Source organism: Cnephaeus nilssonii (assembly GCF_951640355.1).
Source record: "Cnephaeus nilssonii genome assembly, chromosome: 7".
NCBI classification, from domain to species: Eukaryota; Metazoa; Chordata; class Mammalia; order Chiroptera; family Vespertilionidae; genus Cnephaeus; species Cnephaeus nilssonii.
The window spans coordinates 1,864,208-1,885,893 of NC_137078.1; the positions used below are offsets into that span (position 1 = coordinate 1,864,208).

The 21,686-nt window shown below is 40.0% G+C and overlaps 1 protein-coding gene across 12 annotated transcripts in view; it reads right to left on the reverse strand.

Annotated features, from left to right (window-relative positions):
- Positions 1-21,686, reverse strand: part of TRPC1 (transient receptor potential cation channel subfamily C member 1) — a 165,179-nt gene that overhangs the window by 64,533 nt on the left and 78,960 nt on the right. For 5 of the 12 annotated variants that reach the window (XM_079777903.1, XM_079777895.1, XM_079777906.1 and 2 more), the window contains 3 exons: positions 18,210-18,546; positions 1,986-2,125; positions 309-452 (listed from right to left, as the gene is read on the reverse strand). The exons of 2 other annotated variants lie outside the window; for them this stretch is intronic. In XM_079777903.1, coding sequence (XP_079634029.1) covers positions 309-452; positions 1,986-2,125; positions 18,210-18,546 — 621 coding nt within the window. 5 more of the 12 variants (XM_079777904.1, XM_079777896.1, XM_079777898.1 and 2 more) reach the window with 5 other exon arrangements.

A 21,686-nucleotide genomic window follows, 5' to 3' on the forward strand; every position in this document is an offset into this window, starting at 1 on the left:
CCAGAGACAAATGGCAGAGGAGGGGGGATTACAGAGCAATCAAAGGACTTGTATGCATGCATATTAGCATAACCAATGGACACAGACACTGGGGCGGTGGGGGCTTGCCCAGTGTGGGAATGGCTAGGGGTGAGGGGGTCAATTAGGGAAAAAGCAGACATATGTAAAACTTTAGACAATAAAAAAATTATATAGATATATATAGATATATATAGATATATATAAAATTATATTTATACATATATGTGTGTGTGTGTGTGTGTGTGTGTATATATATATATATATATAAAGAAATTTTAATTACTTACCTGTAATGGACCCAAGATAGAGCTTGTTGTATACATGAAAAAGAGCCGAAGATAACTCAGAACATTTGCAAATGCAAACAGCCCTTCTGCCACCAATGTAGGATGAAATGCATCCCAGTCTTTCCGATCAGCAAAGTCATGAAACTAAGGAATAAGCCAAAGGTAAATAGCTCTCTCAATTTAGGAAAATAAAAACTTATTCCAATTATTGGAAAAAAAAAGTTTTAATTACGTTTTCTTGTGGGAGTTCACAATTTATGTTTTATAAATTTCTCTTCTTTTAATAGGAATAACATTGGCTTAACAATAAAATATTTCTATACAGATGAGGCAATATCACTATTCTATATAAGGTTTTCTCAGAAATTGTTAGGTTTTAAGAAATTAAAGTTTTAAAAACTCTAATTAAACTTTTTATGAATAAATGTTTGCTAGGTTTTTCTTAAATTCCACAACACAAATTTTAACTATGTTTACATGTCAAATTATTAGCTATCCTATTAAATTAACCTTGTCCCTAGACTCAGGATTCTAGAATGAATCATAGAAGTTCTTCTCCCTTCTAAATGCCAAGGAGTGCTTTGTTACCTAGACATAGAGTGGCCACATGCTCCAACCAAGGGGAATAATCAGATTATGTACCAGTTTTCCTGGCATAATTATTAACAGCATCCATTCCTTTTCATTTTCAAAATGTTTAAAATGCTTGATTAATATATGATTTGGGCATCCCATTTCTAGAGCTAAAGAGACCAGTATAATAAAACAGTGACCTTCAACTCTTTACTGAACTGTACATCTATGTATAACCAATTTTTATTTCTTAGTAATTTCACAATTCTGGTCACTGACCATATCTAAAATGTTCCTACTACCAATTACTTAAAAAATAGAGTTTTTAATAAAGTAAAATGATGTTAAATAACCAGTTCACTTTTTCTAGTCTATAATTAGTAAAACGAACAACAAAAAGACCCCACACATTAAAAAAAAACACAAAAAAAACCAAACAGAAAATACTGTATCATTTAGTTCCTTTTATGTGACACCTCAGAATTCTAAACTCTTTAAACAAAGACAGTTAACACTGGAATGTGTAAAACAATTAATTCCATTCAGATAAGCTTTTTCCCCCCTGGCATATATAAAGATATCTAATGCTAATTAATTTAAGTAACTTTGTGTTTTCATTTTAAGTATATACAGGTTAATGTGGTACATAAACCTAGCTCAGATATAAGGAATTACCATTTGGTAGGAAGAAAATGCCTAGACAGACCTGGATTTAAATCCAGTCTTGCTTGGTTTCTTACTGTGTGGACTTGGGTAAGTTTATTAATATTTCTGAGCTCCATTTTCCTTATTTGAAAAAAGGGCATACGGATAGAGTCTCATAGAGTCCCTGTGAGGATAAAATGAGATAAGTATAAAGCAAGTATTAAATCATGGTGCCTGGCATTTAATAGATAACCAACATTCATAGGTAATTAACATCGTTTAAACTATTGGAGAGGAAGGAAGCAATGTGCACTATTCCCTTGCACAAGGATAGCTTTAAAATGAAAACACGTCGATACAGATTTGAGCCAATGGAACTCTGACTTAGGTAGCTAAATATCTCAGGTTTCTCCTAAATAAATTTCACTTGTGTCTCCAATAGACATATTTAATAGTCACCTTGTTGTGAGCAACCACTTTCAGGGCAAAGGTTGCCAAATAAAGGGAATTCATGACAAAACTGAGTTGATTACGAGATTCTTCTAAAAAGTCTTCCAACCCTTCATACCAGAGTCTTTTAATGTCTGACCAAATCATCCCTAAAAAAGGAAGAAAAAAATCAAATAACACTCTCTTACTTAAACTGAAAAACACTTTTAGGCTCAAAGTATTAAATAAATAACATTTGCATCAGCTGTAGCCTCATTAAGAAGAAAAAAATAACAACAAAAAATACCCTTTCAAAATTTGAAAGAAAATAATCTTAAGTTTCATATGATAATATCTTTCCCAGAGAGTCAGTAAAGTCAAACAAGCCGAATAAAACAAATAAATTGATGCCACACACACACACACACACACACACACACACACACACACACACAATTTCAAAGGCTCAGTTCCAGTTCCTTTTCTCTATTCATACTCACTGCTATAGTGACTTCATCCAATCTAGTCTAATTGCTTTCTAACATGTGTCAGACTTTCAAATTTATCCCTCTAAATTCAACCAGTATTTATAGAATAATCAATATTTCTAAGCCTCTCTAAAATCCCACAAGTATAGACACTTAGCTGCTCCGTCTCCAAATGGATGTCCTACATGTCCAAACTGAACTCTTAATTTCTGACCCTAAATTCACTGCACTTGAAGACCTCCCTATTTCATTGGATGGCAATTCCATGCTTCTAGTTGCTCCATCCAAATGAATCATCCTTGACAGATATTTCTTTTAAACCACACTATCAATATATAGCAAAACCTTTTGGTTCTACTTTAAAAATGTACTTAGTATCTAACCCTTCTCACTACCATTTCAATTTCAAGCCACCATCATCTCTTGCTTGTATTACTTTAATAGCCTCCCTGGTTTCCCTTCTTTTATTCTGATCTCCCTAAAATCTATTCTCAACATAGCAACTAGATAAATCCTTTTAAAATGCCAAGTGTTACTTTTCTCCTCAAAACCCTGTAGAAACTCCCAGAGGAGAAAGGATTGACTGCAGCTCAGAACTCTTTCTCCATGGGAACATAACCTCATGGTATCATCAATTATGAAAACACTAGAGGCCCAATGCACGAAAATTCGTGCAAGAGTAGCCCTTCCTCATCCCCCCAGCCCCCACCCCCCACCCCCCTGCCAGCACCAGCTTCCCTCCAGAACCCGGGGCCCGGGCTGACTTCCCTCCTGCCCAGGCTTCGTCAAGAAAGACGTCCGGAAGACGTCCAGTCTAATTAGCATATTACCCTTTTATTTTTATAGATACCAGGTTAAGAAAAATAAGGACAGCTATGTTCAACATTGTAACAATAACCACTCACTGGAAACTACCTGACTTTGAGTGAACTCAGAGACCCTGCAGGCACACACAGCAAGAAGTAAAGACATGCTGAGAAACAGGCCTCAGCTCCTATGTGTGATGTCTCTCCTAACATAGGCATGTGCCTACAGTGGGAGGTACACTCTTCGGGCTTTATAAGACAGTAGAGGCCCGGTGCATGAATTTGTGCATGGGTGGGGTCTCGCCAGCCCACCCCAATTGGGGCCGATCAGGCTGGGCCTGCCAGGGGGAGGGAACATGGAAGTTTGGCTGGATGACTTCACCCCCAATCGGGATCGGGGAGCTAACTGGGGGTGGGGCCAGCTGGGAGGAGGGGCCTCAGGCAGTTGGCTGGCCAGCCCTGCCCTGATCAAACTCCCAGTGGAACTCCCAGTCCAGGGGACAATTTGCATATTAACTATCTTCCCTCACTTTGGGTGAGCTCTTCAAGGGTAAGAATCCTAAATGTAAATGTCCTGAGTAGTGCCTGACACATGTGGGTACTCAAAAAAAATTGCTAAATGAATAAATACACATAGATAAAAACAAACAAAACTTCCCCTTTTCTGAGCCAGAGGTTTCTTCATAGTTATATATATACCAGAGGCCCGGTGCACGAAATTCGTGCATGGGGGTGTGGGGCGTGGGAGGGGGGGTCCCTCAGCCCTGTCTTGGCCTGCAAAAACACCAGCATCCCTCACCCCGGCCTCTAGCCAGAGGTTCCTCCCCTCCTTCTACACAGCCTCTGGGAAGATGCTCTTCCTGGGGCCTCCTCAGAGACCCAGCAAACGATGCCCTGCAGCTCGGGTACTCAGGGGCTTGGGCTTTCAGGTCTGGCTTCCTCACCTGGCATGGTGAGCATCAGCTGCCTTGGGAGCCTTGCCTTAGGAGTCACCCCCTTGGACCATACTACTTGCGAGTGTGTGTGTGGGGTGGGGGGTGGCCTCGGTGGCAGTGATTTGATGTCTGTAGCATGCCCGCTGACACCCACCACCACGGCGCAACACTGGTCCCGTCTGGACTGCTGGCAGGGGGCTTCCAGTCTGCGACTGGGGCTGATGGGCTGCGACTGGGGGCTGCAGGTGGAAGACCCCGGCACCCATAGGGCTGTCAGCATCAGGAACTGGAAAGATTCATTTTTCTGGTTCCTCCCCTGCCGCGCGGATGCTGAGCTCCGGACCCTACAGGCCCGTTCACTCCCACCGCAAGGCTGGCCGGGGCGGGGACATGGGCTCGCTGTCCCAGAGGCCCCTTCTGTGCCGCAGCACAGCCATGGCGCAGACGCGACGCGAGCTCAGCGTCCGGCTGGCCCCATTCGGCCGCTGCTCAGTGGTGCTGGGGCTGATCTCGTCCAGCCGGAGGCAAGGGCGGGGGGTGGGGACACTCCGTCCCCGCCTCCCGCCGGCCCAATCGGCCACCCCGGCCACCCCAAGTCCCGCCCCCCGCCCCTCCCGCTGGCCCAATCATGGGCGTAGCAGAGTGATGGTAATTTACATATTACCCTTTTATTATGTAGGATATTCCTGGTAGTAACAGAGAAGAGTAATATAATCCAGGATCATTTTATGACACATTGCTTCATTAAGATATTTTTAAAGATTATTAAATAAAAAAAGACTAAAGTGTTGCAACATAACATATGGCTGAATATCAAGTTAAGTCAATCAGAATCATTCTCTGGCTTACCAGAAGGTAGAATAGTTCCCCTGAGAAACAAATGAAGCATTCTTGAAAAAAACTGTTCATAACATCTTAATTCATAACAGTACCCATATTTTATGTAGAAAAACATTTACAAATATTTGCAGATCTGACAAAAAAAAAAAACTTTTAAAAATTCCACTTGGTCCTTGGCTGGTGTGACTCAGTTGGTTGGACGTCATCCCATGCACTAAAAGGTTGCCGATTCAATTCCTGGTCAGGGCACATGCCCGACTTGTGGGTTCCATTTCTGGTAGGTAGGCAGTGTGCAGAAGGCAGCCAATCAATGTTCTGCTCTCACATTGATGTTTTTCTCTCTCTTTCCCCCCCCCCCCTCTCTAAAAATCAATTTTAAAAATCTTCTTAAAATTCCACTTGGATAAGCTTCAATTTAAAATGAAGAGATGGGGGAGGGGTGATGGGGGATAAAAACAAAATATAATGAACAGCTAAAAACTATCTGAAATAGTCTACATTTTATTAAACTCAAACACTGTGACACTAAAACACTAAGAAAAAAAATGCTTACAGAAATAAGTAAAATTGCATCCTGAAAATGCAATGTTATACCTTAGGGGAGCATGAATTGGAAAAGATTTTTGATGAAAAAAGTCAGACATGAAAGAATAGTAAGTACCACCATCAGGTAGTTTCCCACCTCCTGTGCAACATCCCACAATAAAAATGTGAATCATACACTGGACATATTTCATGCTTCTAAACTGGACTGGAAGAACAAAGTAATTTTAAACTACAGGGTGTCCCCCAAAAATGTATACACACTTTAACAGCTGATAGCTCAATTTTGAAAATGAGATGTATTTTAATAAACACTGCCTTTATAATTATTCAAAGTGTACATATACATTTTTGGGATACTTTATATTATAAGCAATGCAATCACTACATAAACAATGTACCATATTCTGGGTGCTTCTTGTTTTTGCTTTTTAGAATCAGAAACTGACATTAGTAAATTGCAATCCCATCATTTGGGAATTCCTCAAGGCTTGCTCCTAGGTCCTCTCTTCTAATTTTATACTTTCTCCAGTGTCACATCCATGACCAGTTTATTCACAGATAGCTGACTCAAGCTTACACTTCCTCACGAGCTTCAGACTAAGATATCTAATTGATGACATCTCTTTGGGATATCTTGAAGCCTTTTCAATTTCAACCTATCCAAAACCACAAATCTCCAAACCTAGTACTGTTTCAAAATACCTACATTGTTTAATAATCTCCCTCTCCCTCATCCCCTACATACTATGTATTTCCATGTCCTATTAGCTTTACTTTGTAAATACCTTTCACACTTATATTTCATTCTCCTCTTTTCTATCAAAACCACCCTAAATCCAAGGTACCATCAACGTTCACTGGAGTACCGCAACAGCCTTCTATTGGTCTCCCTCCACCTATGCTTGCCACAGCCCCATCCTCCCAAGCCATTCTCCACACTGCAGCCAGAGGACCTTTCAAAAGGTAAATCTAATCATGCCACTCACCTACTGAAATTACTTAACATGATCTAGAGCACACTCATGTCTATAGTTTCACCTTGAATCCACTTTCCCTGCTCCAGCTTTACTCAGTAGCTCCTTTGTACCGTGCTTCCTCTTGCCACGGGGCCTCAGAATTTAACCACTGTATCAGCTTCTCTCCTAATTCTCCTAATTGACTCCTGTTTATCCTTTAGATATTAGTTCATTTAGCACTTCCTCAAGACAGCCTTCCCAATCTCTCTGACTAGGTAAAATGCCCTTATGATACACTTGCTCTCCTAGCTCCATGACCCTTACTCATTTGAAATTTTTAATTTATATTTGTGATTCTCAAGTGATTCTGTTTGGGTTGTTTTGTTTGTTTTTACCTTAATTAGACCATAAGCTCCATGAATGTTGGGCCATATCTGTTTCTGTCTATGCTTGGACAAAGTAGGTATATACATATTTAAAAAATATAGTTTCATAGTATGTGAACTAACAGTAAAAAATTTAGTGATATAGACACAGACAGCAGTGGGGTGATGGCCAACAGGAAGAGGGGGCAGGGGCTGGTTAGAGGTGGGCAAAAGGGGGTAAAAATGGGGCATCTGTAATAGTGTCAACAATAAAAATAAAGTAAAAAATATTAAGTGAAAGGATACCACTAATATTCTGTGCATTCATATTTTCCTTTTTTCCCCACCTTAATTTTTAACCCTACCTTTTTCTGGAGTGCTAAGGAAACAAACAGAAAACAAGTGTACAAAGGTCATCATCATGAGTCAAAACTCCCTGTACTCATTGCATGAATTAAACTGAGCCAAGGAGTACCTTTAGACAGGCAGGCAAATGATTCCACACATTCAAGTTATATATTTAAGGAAGTTCAGAGTGATCTAATTACTTAACAGGCTTGGAAGACATCGTTAGCAAGGTTTATTGTGATCTAAATGTTTTAAAGCAGAAGCTGTGCTGAAAAAAGTAAAATAATTCCAGGAATTTTACTGTTTTACCTCACATTTCACTGCTCTACTGAGGCAGAATATGGCTAGAAAATTAATCATATTGTATGTGTGCAATACTGTTATTGAAACTGCCATTATGATTAAAAAGGAGTAGTTATAGTTTTACCATTATGAAATTCAGTAACAGCAGCATATTTATATTATATAAAGAGTGGTATGACTGAATTCAATGAATTTTTACTCACAGCTAGGAAATATAACTTTAATTTTATTCTTATACAGATTTGGGTAAACTGAATCTTATTATAAAACAAAGAAAATATTCTTTCTTTCTCACTATCATTTAAATAGGCTATAAATAAATAATATAAAATTTCCTTTCTTTATGACTAAGATATACACAGCAATCTTTCATAAATAACTTAAATGGCCCTGACTGGTTTGGCTCAGTGGCTAGAGTGTCAGCCTGCAGACTCAAGGGTCCTGGGTTCGATTTTGGTCAAGGGCATGTACCTTGGTTGCAGGCACATACCCAGTAAGGAGTGTACAGGAGGCAGCTGATCAATGTTTCTCTCTCATCGATGTTTCTAACTCTCCATCCCTCTCCCTTCCTCTCTGTAAAAAATCAATAAAATATATTTTAAAAAATTTAAATGAGTAGAGAAAGTGTTTCTTAGAGATTAGTTTCAGCCCAACATTTTTCAATCTATTCAAATAACTATACACAAATTTCACATGGAAGAGATCTATAACAATGCAATTTGGAACTATATATGACAAAGTATAAATTATTTCCTAAATTAAAACATACCATTTTAGAAAAAAAGAGCAGAAACAAAGGAAACAGGAAATATTAACAAAAATATTGTCTTTGATGTAAAGTTTAGATGTGCATTATTTTTACTTTATGTACCTAATGTTATTTTAAAATAGCTTTTATTTTTCAATTACAGCTGCCATACAATATTTCATTAGTATCAGTTGTACACATAAGTGATTAGACAAATAACTTAGGAAACGATCACCCTTATGAGTCTGGTAGCTATCTGGCACCATACATAGTTATTACAGTACTAGAGGCCCGATGCACGAAATTTGTGCAAGAGTAGGCCTTCACAGCCACGGCAGGTGGCCTCGATCCCGCAGCTGCAGCCCCAGCTTTGTCTGGAAGGTCATCTGGAAGGACGTCTGGATGGCCATTGGGTCAATTTGCATATTACGCTTTTATTATTATAGATTATTGACCACATTAGCTATATTGTACATCCTCATTACTATTTTTATAACTGTCAATTTGCATATCTTAATCCCTTTCCCCTTTTTAACCAGGACCCTAAACCCCTTCCCATCCAGCAACCATCAAAACATTCTTAGTATCTATGAATCTCCTTCTGCCTTGCCTGTTCATTACTTTGTTTTTAGATTCCACATATAAATAAAATCATATGACACTTTTCTTTCTCTATCCAACCTATCCCACTCAGCACAACACTCTCCAGATCCATCCATGTTAGTGCAAAAGGCAAGATTTCACTCCCTTTAATGGCTGAGTCACATTCCATTGTACACACATACCGCCTCTTCTTTATGCATCTGTCCATGGATGGACACCTAGGTTGCTTCCATATCTTGACTATCAAACAATGCTGAAATGAACATAGGGAAGCATATATCTTTTCAAAGTGAAATTGCTGGGTCCTTTTTTGTCTCTTCTTTCAACCTTTATTTTAAAGCCTATTTTGTCTAAGGTAAGTATTGCTCCCCAGCTTTTTTGGTTTCCATTTCCATGAAATATCTTTTACCATCTCTTTATAATCAATCTGTGTGTGTATTGATACCTGAAGTAGGTCTCTAGTAGCAGCATATATATGGGTATTGTTTTCTTATGTCTTTTGATTGGAGCATTTAATCCATTTACATTTAAAGTAATAGTCAGTAGATATGTAGTTACTGCCATTTCATTATTAACATTTTTTTAATTTTATTTTTCCTTTCTTCTCCTTAAAGAAGGTCCTTTAACATTTCTTGTAATACTGGTTTGGTGGTGATGAACTCTTTTAGCTCTTTTTTGTCTGGGAAGCTATTTATCTCTCCTTCAATTCTAAATGATAGTATTGCTGGGTAGTCTTGGTTGTAGGGCAGTAGTTCCCAATGTGGGGCACACACCCCACAGGGGAGCAATTTGATTTTTAAGGGGGGAAATTTGAGAATGATTAACAATGAATTTTTTGCATTTCTTATGGTTCTAGGGGCCTCATATACAGTATATAAATATATATTGTGACATTTATGCATTTAAGTTCTCTATTATGTTTAGAAACTTTATTTGCTATTTTTTCATATCACTTCATATTATTATTATTTTAAGAATGTCTTAGTGATTTCTTCCTCAGTACTTCAACTGTCCTTTCATTCTTTTATTTTTCTCTTTCATGAATGCCAAGTTCTTTGGAAGCTTATTTAGAGCAAGTTAATGGACTTTTAGGCTTCCTCCATGTGAATATGAGTTCACTTTTTTAGTAATAAAAATTATATGTCGGGGGGGGGGGGCATCAGGATTTTAGAGATGCTTAGGTGGGGCATGGCCAAAAAAAAAGTTGGGAACCACTGTTGTAGGGTCTTGCTTTTCATTTCTTTGAATATTTTGGGCCATTTCCTTCTGACCTGCAAAGCTTCTGTTGAGATATCAGCTGACAATCTTATGGGAGCTCCATTGTAGGTAACTAACTGCTTTTCTCTTGATGATTTTAAGATTCTTTGTCTCTAACCTTTTGCATTTCAATTATAATATATCTTAGTGTGGGCCTCTTTGGGTTCATCTTCTTTGGGACTCTCCACACTTCCTAGACTTGCATGTCTATTTCTTTCACCAGGTTAGGAGAGATTACCATCATTATTTCTTCAAGTAGGTTTTCAATCCCTTTCTCTTTCTTCTCCTTCTGGTACCCTTTGATGGGAATGTTGGTATATCTAATGTTGTCCCAGAAGCCCCTTAACCCTTAGCACTCGCTTGCTTTTTTCTCGATTCCTTTATTCTAATGCTAACTGTGTCGAGTCACACTCGACATCCGAGTGCAAAAGGTTAAACTATCCTCATTTTTTAAAATCTTTTTTATTTTTGCTGTTCTGATTAGCTGTCTTCTGTTACCCTATCTTCCAAATCACTGAGTCGATCCTCTGCTTCCTCTAATCTAGTTGATTCCCTGTTATGTATTCACTAGAGGCCCAGTGCATAATATTCATGCACTGGGGTGTGTGTCCCTCATCCCAACCTGCACCCTCTCCAATTTGGGACCCCTCAAGGGATGTTTGACTGCCAGGATAGGGCCTAAATGGGCAGTCAGACATCCCTCTCACAATCCAGGACTGCTGGCTCCCAACCGCTCGCCTGCCTGCTTGCCTGCCTGATTGCCCCTAAGCACTTCTGCCTGCCAGCCTAATCACCCCCTAACCATTCCTGCCAGCCTGAATGATGCCTAACTGCTCCCCTGCCAGCCCAATTGCCCCTAACAGCCCTCCCCTGACAGCCTGGTCACCCCTAACTGCCCTCCCTTACCAGCCTGGTTGTCCCTAACTGCCCTCCCCTGCCAGTGTGGTCCCCCCCAACTCCCTCCCCCCTGCAGGCCTGGTCACCCCCAACTGCCCTCCCCTGTTGGCCTGGTCACCTCCAACTTCCCTCCCCTGCAGGCCTGGTCACCCCTAACTGCCCTCCCCTGCTGACCTCTCCCCCACCCCAACTGCCTTCCCCTGCTGGCCATCTTGTGTCCACATGGGGGCGGCCATCTTTGACCACATGGGGGTGGGCGGCCATCTTGTGTGTTGGAGTGATGGTCAATTTGCATATTACCTCTTTATTATACAAGATCATTTTAATTGCTGTATTCTTCATTTGACTGATTCTTTTTTATGTTTTCTATCTCCATTTTATTGTTGAAATTCTCACTGAGTTCATCTACTCTTCATCTAAGCTCATTGAGCATTCATATATATATATATATATATATATATATATATATATATATATATATATATAAAACCAGTGTTTTGAACTCTGCATCAGTAGGTTGCTTATCTCCATTTTGTTAGTTGTTTTTAGAGTTTTGTTCTTTTCTTCCATTTGAAACATGTTTCTTTCTCTCCTCATTCTAGCTGCCAGCCTGTGTTTGGTTCTATGCATTAAGCAGAGCTGCTATGTCTCCTGGTCTTGGTAGAGTGGCCTTATGTAGTAAGTGTCCATAAGGTCCAGTGGTGCAGTCTCCCTGGTCACCTGAGCCAAGTGGTCCAAGTGTGTCACTTCTGTAGGTTTTGTGTGCCCTTCTGTTGTAGTTGAGCCTTGATTGATGTTTTCATGTCAATGGAAGGGATTGACCCTCCAGCTGATTGGTTGTGAGGAATGGTCGTGACTCTAGTGGAGGAGCTGTTGTGCAGGGACAGGACCTAAAGAGCAGGATTTGCTTTAGTAAGGCTCTGGTGCCTGCCAAGTCTGCCTTTTCTGTGTGTCATTTGTAGAGATGATTGTATGGTGCTCTGGTGTAGTCTGAAGCTGGCCACTGAATGTGTTGGTTCTGGGGCCTCTTAGTGCTGGCTAAGATCAACTGTTGTGTATGACCTGCCTGGAGCCACTTGGTATAAGCTACAAAGTGATCTGCATATGGTTGTCACCTGTGCTGGGCTTGGAAGTGCCAGAGAAAGGCTAAACTATAAACTAAGGCTGGCTGCCCCTAGTGCCACAATTCAGGCTACTTAGCAAGAGATACAGGGCATGTCAAGGCCAGATGCTGTTGCTTCAGTTTTTTGAACCTTTGAGAGCCAAGACAGGCCATTTATATGTAAAAGCCACTGGAAGAGGCTTGGGTGAACCCACAAGTTAGGTGGGGCAGGGTCTTAGGGAATCACCAGGGAAGGGTGAACAGTGTTAGCCAGATGGATTGAGATTCAGATATGGAGCCCATCTACACCTGCAACTGGGTGGGAAAAGGAATAAACAAATGAACAATCACTTGCACCAGCATTTCTATCTGGGAGAAAGCTGCCTGTCCAGCTTTCACCCTGAAGCCAGACAAGTCCGTTACTCCTATTATGTTCCTGGCTGCTGCCCCAGCACAAGAGTTTAGAGCCCGTAAGTTGGTCAGCAAGTTAAATCCTTGAGCAGACCCTTTAACCCTTTGCACTCGCTTGCTTTTTTCTCGATTCCTTTATTCTAATGCTAACCGTGTCGAGTCACACTCGACATCCAAGTGCAAAAGGTTAAGAGGAATGCCTGGTACTCTTAGCAGCCCTCTGTCTCACTCAGCCAAAATCCCTACTGGTTTTCACAACCAGAAATTATGGGGAAGTCTCTTCTCAGTACTGGAGCCCTTGGCTAGGGAGTGTGGTGTGGGGCTGGGACCCTTTCCTCCTCAGGGAAAATCTTGGCTCTTCAGGGGGAACTTCCACAGCCTCCCAATTCTCAACTGCCACATTGGGTGTGAAAGCAGCCTGTATTTTCTCTCCATCCCTTTTCTAGGTTTCGCTGTGTCTTCTTCTGTATATCCTTAGTTATAAGAGTTCTGTTCACCTAGGCTTTAGGTGATTCTCAATGATGGTTATTGTGTAGTTTAGTTGTAGTTTTGCTGTGATCCTGGGAGGAGGGGAACATATTGTACCTACTCTGTCATCTCACCGAAAGTCTGTTTTATCTACCTAATTTTAAGTATTAATGTACCATGGATTGAACACCGGTGAAAGTAAAAAACTGATTGAGTTACTTGAAATGAATTAATTTTCAAGTAAAAATAAAAATCCCAAGTATGCAAATTAATTTTATAACTGAAGGAGAATTAAGAGTGAATATTGTACATTCACTGTTCTCAAATTAGTTAATAATTGAAATCATCAAAAACATTAATCAATCAGTGCTTTACACCATAGAAAAGACTAAATTTCAATATTTTTACTCTATAGCAAATAGTAGAAAGGTAATTAAAAATGCTGAGGTTAAAAACAAGGTTGAATGTCCAGAGAGAAATAAAGGAGATGTCATTAAAAGTCTACAAACATAAATATGATTATACTTCAACTGCTTACTTCCCACCCTGATCAAAAGAAGGGCAAGGGCAGCATAAGGTCATTTAAAATATTCATTATACAACATAATACTTACAAAAAACAATTTTCACAAAACAAAATGTTGGGTGAAACCAAGATGGTGGCATAGGTAAACACCTAAACTGCTGCCTCGCACAACAATTTCAAAACTACAACTAAAAGACAAAACATCTATCACCCAGAACCATGGGAAAGCTGGCTGAGTGGAAGTTCTACAACTAGAAGGAAAGAGAAAAGAGCACTGAGACGTGCACAAGCGCTGAAAAGCTGAGGTACGGAGGCACATTAATTGGGCTGGCGACAGGCATTGCTTTTTTCAACCCGAAGGGAGACAAGTTCCCGATTACTCTGAAATCCAGTTTCTGGGGAGACGCTGGGGACCCAAACTCCTATGGAGAGAAGCTGGACTGTCTGCCATCAGGTCGGAAAGTGAGGGTGGCTTGCTTGCAGAGCTGCGAGCAGGAATCATTGTTTACTGCACTGGGGCGCGAGACGCAGGGTCGTGGAAACTCAGAGACACAGAGACGGCTGACTGGCAGCCATCGCTGTTTGCCAAGTCCTAGCCTAGTGCCTCCCTGAGACCCCGCCCCGCACAATCCACAAACCCACCCAAGCTCCACGCAGTGGCTTTTGCATATGAATGGCCTGCCCTATCGCAGCTTAACCTAACAAACTGCAGCTCTGGTCAGATAGCTCCAAAACCTCCAAACCCCAAGAAAAGAGGAGAAAATTGCAGTTCTCGCTGTAGCTCCTGCTGGGTGGCCTCAGACAGTAGCTGACCTGCACCCCATTGGAGATCCAGAAGCCAGTGTACCTAGTGGTCAGTGTGAAACGACACCAGAGGAGATATATATATATATATATACATATATATATATATATAACATTTTGTTTTTAAAAAAATAAATCTTTATTGTTCAGATTATTACAGGTGTTCCTCATTTTTCCCCCATAGCTTTATATATATGAAGCCCTGTAATTTCTAAAGAGTTCTAGCTATCAATACAAACAACTGATTTTTAGAGTGAGACACAAGGAAAATGTAACTACAAAAGTTAATAGATTTTTCAAAGGAAAACTAATGATATAACAAAACAAAATACTTAACTCTTCAAAATGCAATCTAGTATAAAACATATTACATTTCAAAATACATATGAAGAGAACCAAGATGGTGGCATAGGTAAATGCCTGTACTTGCTGCTTCCCACAACCACATCAAAATTACAACTAAAATTCAGAACAATCATCATCCAGAACCACCAGAAAGCTGGCTGAGTGGAAGTACTACAACGAGAGAAATAAAGAAGAAAGCACACTGAGACTGGTAGGAGGTAGAAACGCACGAAACGGGCTGGTCTAGCACCCTGGTCTGTTGCTTTTTTAATGGAGAGGGAGATGACCTCTGCAGAGGCTGCCTGGAGGAGAAAGGGGTCCCAGCCCAATACCAGACCCCCAGCCCAGGGTTAAGAGCTGGGAAAAGAAGTCCCTACAGGCAGTAAGAACTACGGACTGTAAAAACCCGTGTGGATTGGGGCTGAGTGACCCACAGGCTGCTGGAGACTCAGCTTCTCTTCTTAAAAGGCCAGTACCATGAACTGAATTTACAAGCTTCTACTTCCTCTGAGCTCCAGTGCCAGGCGAGGCTCTGGGGGACCCAAACATATATGGGGAGAAACTGGACTGTCTGGCATAGAGGCAGGAACTCAGGGGCAGCTCTCTTCCAGAAGGAGGTGCTCGCAGTGGTCACTGTTCCCATGCTGAGACCTCCCTAGTGCAGGGCTGACTGGCAGCCATTTCTTTTTGCTCCACCCTGGTGATTCCCTGAGACCCCGCCCCACCCAATTACAACCCCACCCAAGCTGTGCGCAGCAACTTTTGCATATGAATGGTGTGTCCTTTCTCAAGCTGCAGCTGGGTCAAACAAGCTGCAGTTGGGTCAGGGAGCCCCAAACCTATCAATAAAAGGCTCAAGAACCTGCACCAGCACCAGCACCAGCACCAGCCTGCTTGCTTCACAACTGGGCCTCATCTGGGCACTTCCAAACCCAATACAAAGAGGAGGAATATGCAGATCTCTCTGTAGCTCCTGCTGGTGCACCTCCCTGGAGACCCAAGAGCCAGTGTACCCAGTGGTCAGTGTGAGACCATACTGGATTACAACTCTTCACATCCATAAGTGACAGAGTCAAGAGGCAGACTCAGTGAGCACCAAAGCTCCACTGAAGCAAGTCCTGCTCCATATGGGTGTCTCCTGCACAGCAGCTCTCCTACTGTAGTCACAACTGGTCCCCACAGCCAATTGGCCTGGAGGTCAATTTCTCCTAGTGACACCAAAAGCAATCAAGGCTCAATTACAACAAGACTGTGCACACCGCCCACAAAGGGGTGCACCAAGAGTGTCCGCCTCAGGTGACTGCAGAGGCTGAGCCACTGGGGCCTTATAGGACACCTACTACACAAGGCCAATCTAGCAACTCAAGGAGACTTAGCAGCTACACAATACACAGAAACAAACACAGGAAAGCAGCGAAAATGTGGAGATAAAGAACCATATCACAAATGAAAGAAATGGAAGAAAGAAAACTACTGGATATAGAGTTCAAAACCACAGTTATAAGGTTACTCAAGAATCTTCTAGAAACCTCCGAGGAACTTATAGTGAGACTTTCAAGGATCTTAGTGAGAATGCTGAATGAATGAATGAATGAATGAATGAATAAGTAAATAAATGGAAAAGGACCAGTCAGAAATTAAGCATACATTGACTGAAATAAAGAATAATATACGGGGATTCAACAGTAGACTAGAGGATCCTGAGAATCAAATCAATGATTTGAAATACGAGTAAGCAAAAAACACCCAACTAGAAGAGCAAAAAGAAAAAAGAATCCAAAAATATGAAGATAGTGTAAGGAGCCTCTGGGACAACTTCAAGTGTACCAACATCCAAATGTTGGGGGTGCCAGAAGAAAAGAAAGAGCAATATATTGAAAACCTATTTGAAGAAATAATGACAGAAAACTTCCCCTACCTGGTGAAAGAAATAGACTTGTAAGTTCAGGAAGTGCAGAGAACCCCAAACAAGAGGAATCCAAAGAGGACCACACCAAGACATATCATAATTAAAATGCCAAGGGCAAAAGACAAAGAGAGAATCTTAAATGCAGCAAGAGAAAAACAGTTAGTTACCTACAAGGGAGCACCCATGCGACTGTCAGCTGATTTCTCAACAGAAACTATGCAGGCCAGACGGGAGTGGCAAGAAATATTCAAAGTGATGAATAGCAAGAACCTACAACCAGATTATTCTACCCATCAAAGCTATCATTCAAAATTGAAGGTCATATAAAGAGCGTCACAGACAAGAAAAAGCTAAAGGAGTTCATCACCACCAAACCAATATTATATGAAATGCTGAAGGGTATTCTTTAAGAAGAGGAAGAAGAAGAAAAAGGTAAAGATAAAAATTTGAACAAAAAAGTGACAACAAGTACATATTTATCAACAATTGAATCTAAAAATCAAATGAATAAATCTGACAAACAGAATACACTGGTAAGTGGAATAGAATCAGAGGCATGGGAATGAAATAGACTAATGATTCTCAGAGGGAAGAGGGTGTAGGGGGTGCAGGAAGAGATTAGACAAAGATCTTATATGCATGTATTACCTATGGACACAGACAATAGGGTGGCGAGGGCCTGGGGGTGTGTGGCAACCGGGTGGAGGGAAACTATGGGGGGATAAAAGATGGTCATCTGTAATAATCTCAACAATAAAGATTAATTTAAAAAATTTAAAAATTAAAAAAATACATATGAATAGGTTCACACTCTACTACCAAAAAAGCATTCATTAGCAAACTCTGTTTTTAACAGTCATAAACAATTTTAGAAACTGAGAACAAAAAAAACTAACTTCCATATAATTATGTAATCCTATATAATAAAGAGGTAATATGCAAATTGACCCTCATGCCCTCATGTCACAAGATGGCCACCCTATGTTGTCACAAGATGGCCACCCCCACATTGTCACAAGATGGCTAGCAGGGGAGGGCAGTTGGGGGCAACCAGATCTGCAGGAGAGGGTAGTTGGGGGGTACCAGGCCTGCAGGGGAGGGCATTTAGGGGCAACCAGGCCTGCAGGGGAGGGCAGTTGGGGGTGATCAAGCTGGCAGGGGAACAGTTAGGGGACTACCATGCCTGCAGAGGAGAGGTTAGATGTCAATCAGTCCAGCAGGGGAGTAGTCAGGGGACTACCAGGCTGGCAGGCAGAATGGTTAGGGGCAATCAGGCAGGCAGGCAGGCGAGTGGTTAGGAGCCAGCAGTCCCGGATTATGAGAGGGATGTCCCAGACTGGAGAGGGTGCAGGCTGGGTTGAGGGACACTCCACCACCACCAGTGCACAAATTTCGTGCACCGGGCCTCTAGTATTCAATAAATCTCTATTTCATTAATATGAAGTTCAGGAACAGTTATCTATACAAAAATATTAGTTACGTATTCAATGATCATAGAAGTGTTCAAATTAAATACAGATGTTTATAATGTCACCAAACAAAGAAGAATTAATTGGATAAATAGAGACAGAACCTTTCAAATGAACCTGATACTTACCAATAATCCACAGTATAAGAAGATAGTCTATTCTTTCAAGGGCTGGTCCCATAGTGTTTTTCTTATCCTCATTGTAGACAAGAGAATATAGGTTTAGTAACAGCAAGAATGTGAAATATGATGCTCCATGAATAATAAATTTCATAAAGGGTGTATGAATGATTCTGCCAAACTGAGATTTGGGAGCTATCAAATAGCAAAGTGACAAAAGTGGCCACAAGATGCCAACTGTTAAAACAGTCATTATCTTCTTACAGGTAGGCTTACGTCGGTAACCTGACATCTGTCCAAACCAAACAGTGTTCAAAAACTGTTGGCAGTTAGACTGGGAGACAAACTGAAAAGGAATACACAGATAAAAAAAAAAAAAAAAGTGAAGTGAAACCTGTAAATAGGATCTGATAATACCATTATTTAACTGACATTCAAAGTTTTAATAGTAGCTTAAAATACGGTCCACATAGATTTTTTCTCACATGTAATAAAGAGTATAGAGGTTAAGAGCATAGACACACTGGAGCCAGATTACCTAGATTCAAATCTAGGCTCTATCACTCATTAAATGACCTTGAACAAGTTTTTAAACCTCTCTAACCCTCAAATTCCCTACATGTAAAATGAAGATAGTAATAGTATCTAGTTCATAAACTTGTTACAAGGATTAAATGTAAAGCTCTTAAAATAGTGCCTGGTTAATAGCATTTACTATTTTATAGTGATGATTATTAACTAGCCTCCTTAGTTATTTTGCAAATTTAATTTATAAATGCTCTTATAATGTTTATAATATTTCAATGTTAACAAGTAAAATTCATAGAAAGAGACTTTAGTCTACAAAAACTAATGATTTCAGTTACAAGAAACCAAGATGTCAAGATAACAAAGTGATCAAAGTATTAAATCAGACATATTTATGTCCATAAAATCAGAAAAACTTAAATGCAGTAAAGTTACTTTTTAATATACTTAAAACTAAATTCAGTGTGACAAGGAAAAATGTTCCCAAATAAGAAGAAAATTCTAGTTTGCAAATTCCAGAAGAAGTGTTTCCCCAATATAATGCTCACTTAAGGATTCTGATAGCTCTACATAAGTAACAGGATCAGGTTTAAAGTTACTAAAGTCAAGCACAAGTGATCATAACATCATTCAGATATCTAAATAATATTTAGCCACTCTTCTGTTTTAAAATGATTTATCCTGAGATAAAATTTAAAACAAAGCTTTTAAAACTAAATTTCTATTGTTTATTATGCTTATTAAGAAATTTCCTAATATACTATATATTTCTTTTGGCATTTAATTCTTTCTTAATCTTTTATTCTTTTGCGCAGATTCAGGTGTTCCTACAGAATCTTAATTTGTCTTTCAAGATGAAATATTGAAGAAATAGCCTTTTCTCCCACCAATTACCCAATTTAGAAACATGCCAAACTTATTGGTTTCACCCTTCCCCCAAATAGCAAAGCAATCTTAGGACTGTTTGCTGTCCTTGCCAACCCTCTATATAATGATGATTTAATTAACAGTAATGTTAAATATGTAATTAGAAAAACAAAATTTCAACTGGAAATGTTATAAGTCTGTGATGGGTTTTAAATTCTTTGATACTCCTCTTATCAAGAGAGCGCGATCAATGTTCCCTACCCTTCAACAAGTTTGTGATTACTTTTTTAAAATTTTTGTTTATTTTTACTTATTTTGTTGTTGTTAATATTCCCCTGAGGATATATTTTTTTTCCATTGGTTTTTAGGGATCTAACCTACAACCCAGGTGTGCCCTTGACTGGGAATTGAAACTGTGACACTTTGGTGCACAGGCTAGCACTCTAACCACTGAGCACCACTGGCCAGGTCTGTGAATGCTTGCACCCAGGAGATTCTGGAAGAAGTAATGCTATGAGACTTCTGAAGGTACGTCATAAAAGGTCATGCAGTTTTTACTTTGAAGAACACTTGCTCTTGGAGCCATAAACTGCCCTGTATAATGTTCTCCGGCCATGAAACCACCCTGCTGTAAGGAAGCCCAGGCTATATGGAAGCATTCTAGTCAGCCCTCAGAGGATTCTCAGACCATCTCCTTGCAGCCAACCCACCATGACAGCCATGGACAGCCATGCCCTTCCTCAGTTACAGTTCTCAGGAGGCCCACCTCTATGGACCCATCCACCTGAGCATCCAGCCACTCAGAGCTCCCTGTTTGAGTCCTCAGGCACGAGAAATAAGATTGACAAAGCCTCCAGATGATTGCAGCCCTGGTCATTAGAGCTACCTCCAGGTGGGGCCTACACATAGTAAGACAGAGACAAATCACCTTTGCTGTATCCTTTCCTAATTCCAGACCTAAAGGATCCAAGAGCATTATAAAGTGATTATGAAACTATTATAAAATGATTATGAAATGCTGTTTTATGCCACTAAGTATCAGGGTACTTTGTTATTCAGGATGAATTACCTAAATAAAGCTTACCAACTATTTGGGAAAATATTATCTTCTCCTTTAATCATATTTAGAAATCTAGTTTCATTCATCCTTAAAATTATAGAGTATCTTCCTTTCAATTAAAAATATTACTATTTTTTTCTTTTAAAAGTACAGAAGCATTTATTACCAAAAAATACAAATAATGTTAATCACATACAACCAAAGATAATTGAAATCATTGAGAGATTATGCTCCACTAAGCAAAAGGAAACATCCAGAGTCTGCCTGAAATGAGGAAAGTGTCAGATTCTCACATAAAGGACTGGCTCAGAGCAGTCCCTGCACAGTGTGATAGAAGAACAAACTTCTACATGGCTCCTTTGCACTGCACCATTGTAGCTGTCACAGTAGGATCTGAATCACAGCCAGGAGTAGCATCAACAGGACAAATTAGACCTAATACAAATGCCATCTAGAGGTGTGCAAACCCTTCAGAAACCATCTCAACCATGACACTAGATGTTGCCACCATATGCTAGACACCTATGGGCTTTCAGGAAAATCCAACCTATGCTGGACCTTTAATGCTGAATTCTGAATATCTGTAAAGCTTACACCTGACATCAATGGAAGGATATTCTTGGATGGCAGGGCAAAGACTGAGGAAAACAACCTAAAAGCAAATTTACACAAAAGCTCTATGCTTCTGTCTGTCTCTGTTACTCAAGTGGCTTCAAATCATTCTAACCCTATTGCATTTCTGCACTAAAGTTTCATGTAAGTTAGGCTGTGGTTATTTCTAACATAACAGAGTCAGGAAGGGGCATCTCCAACTCTAGATTTTATTGTCCTATCACAGGTATTCTCTTCTTAATGCAAAGTTCATAGTTCAAATCCCAGACAAAACCAATGACAAAAAAACAAAGGACAATAGATGAAAATAATTCACATGGGACTCTACAATGAACTTTGAGTACTTACAAATATATGATAAATATTTATTAAAATAATATCGAATGTCAAGTGTAATTGAAAAATTAAAAAATATGAAT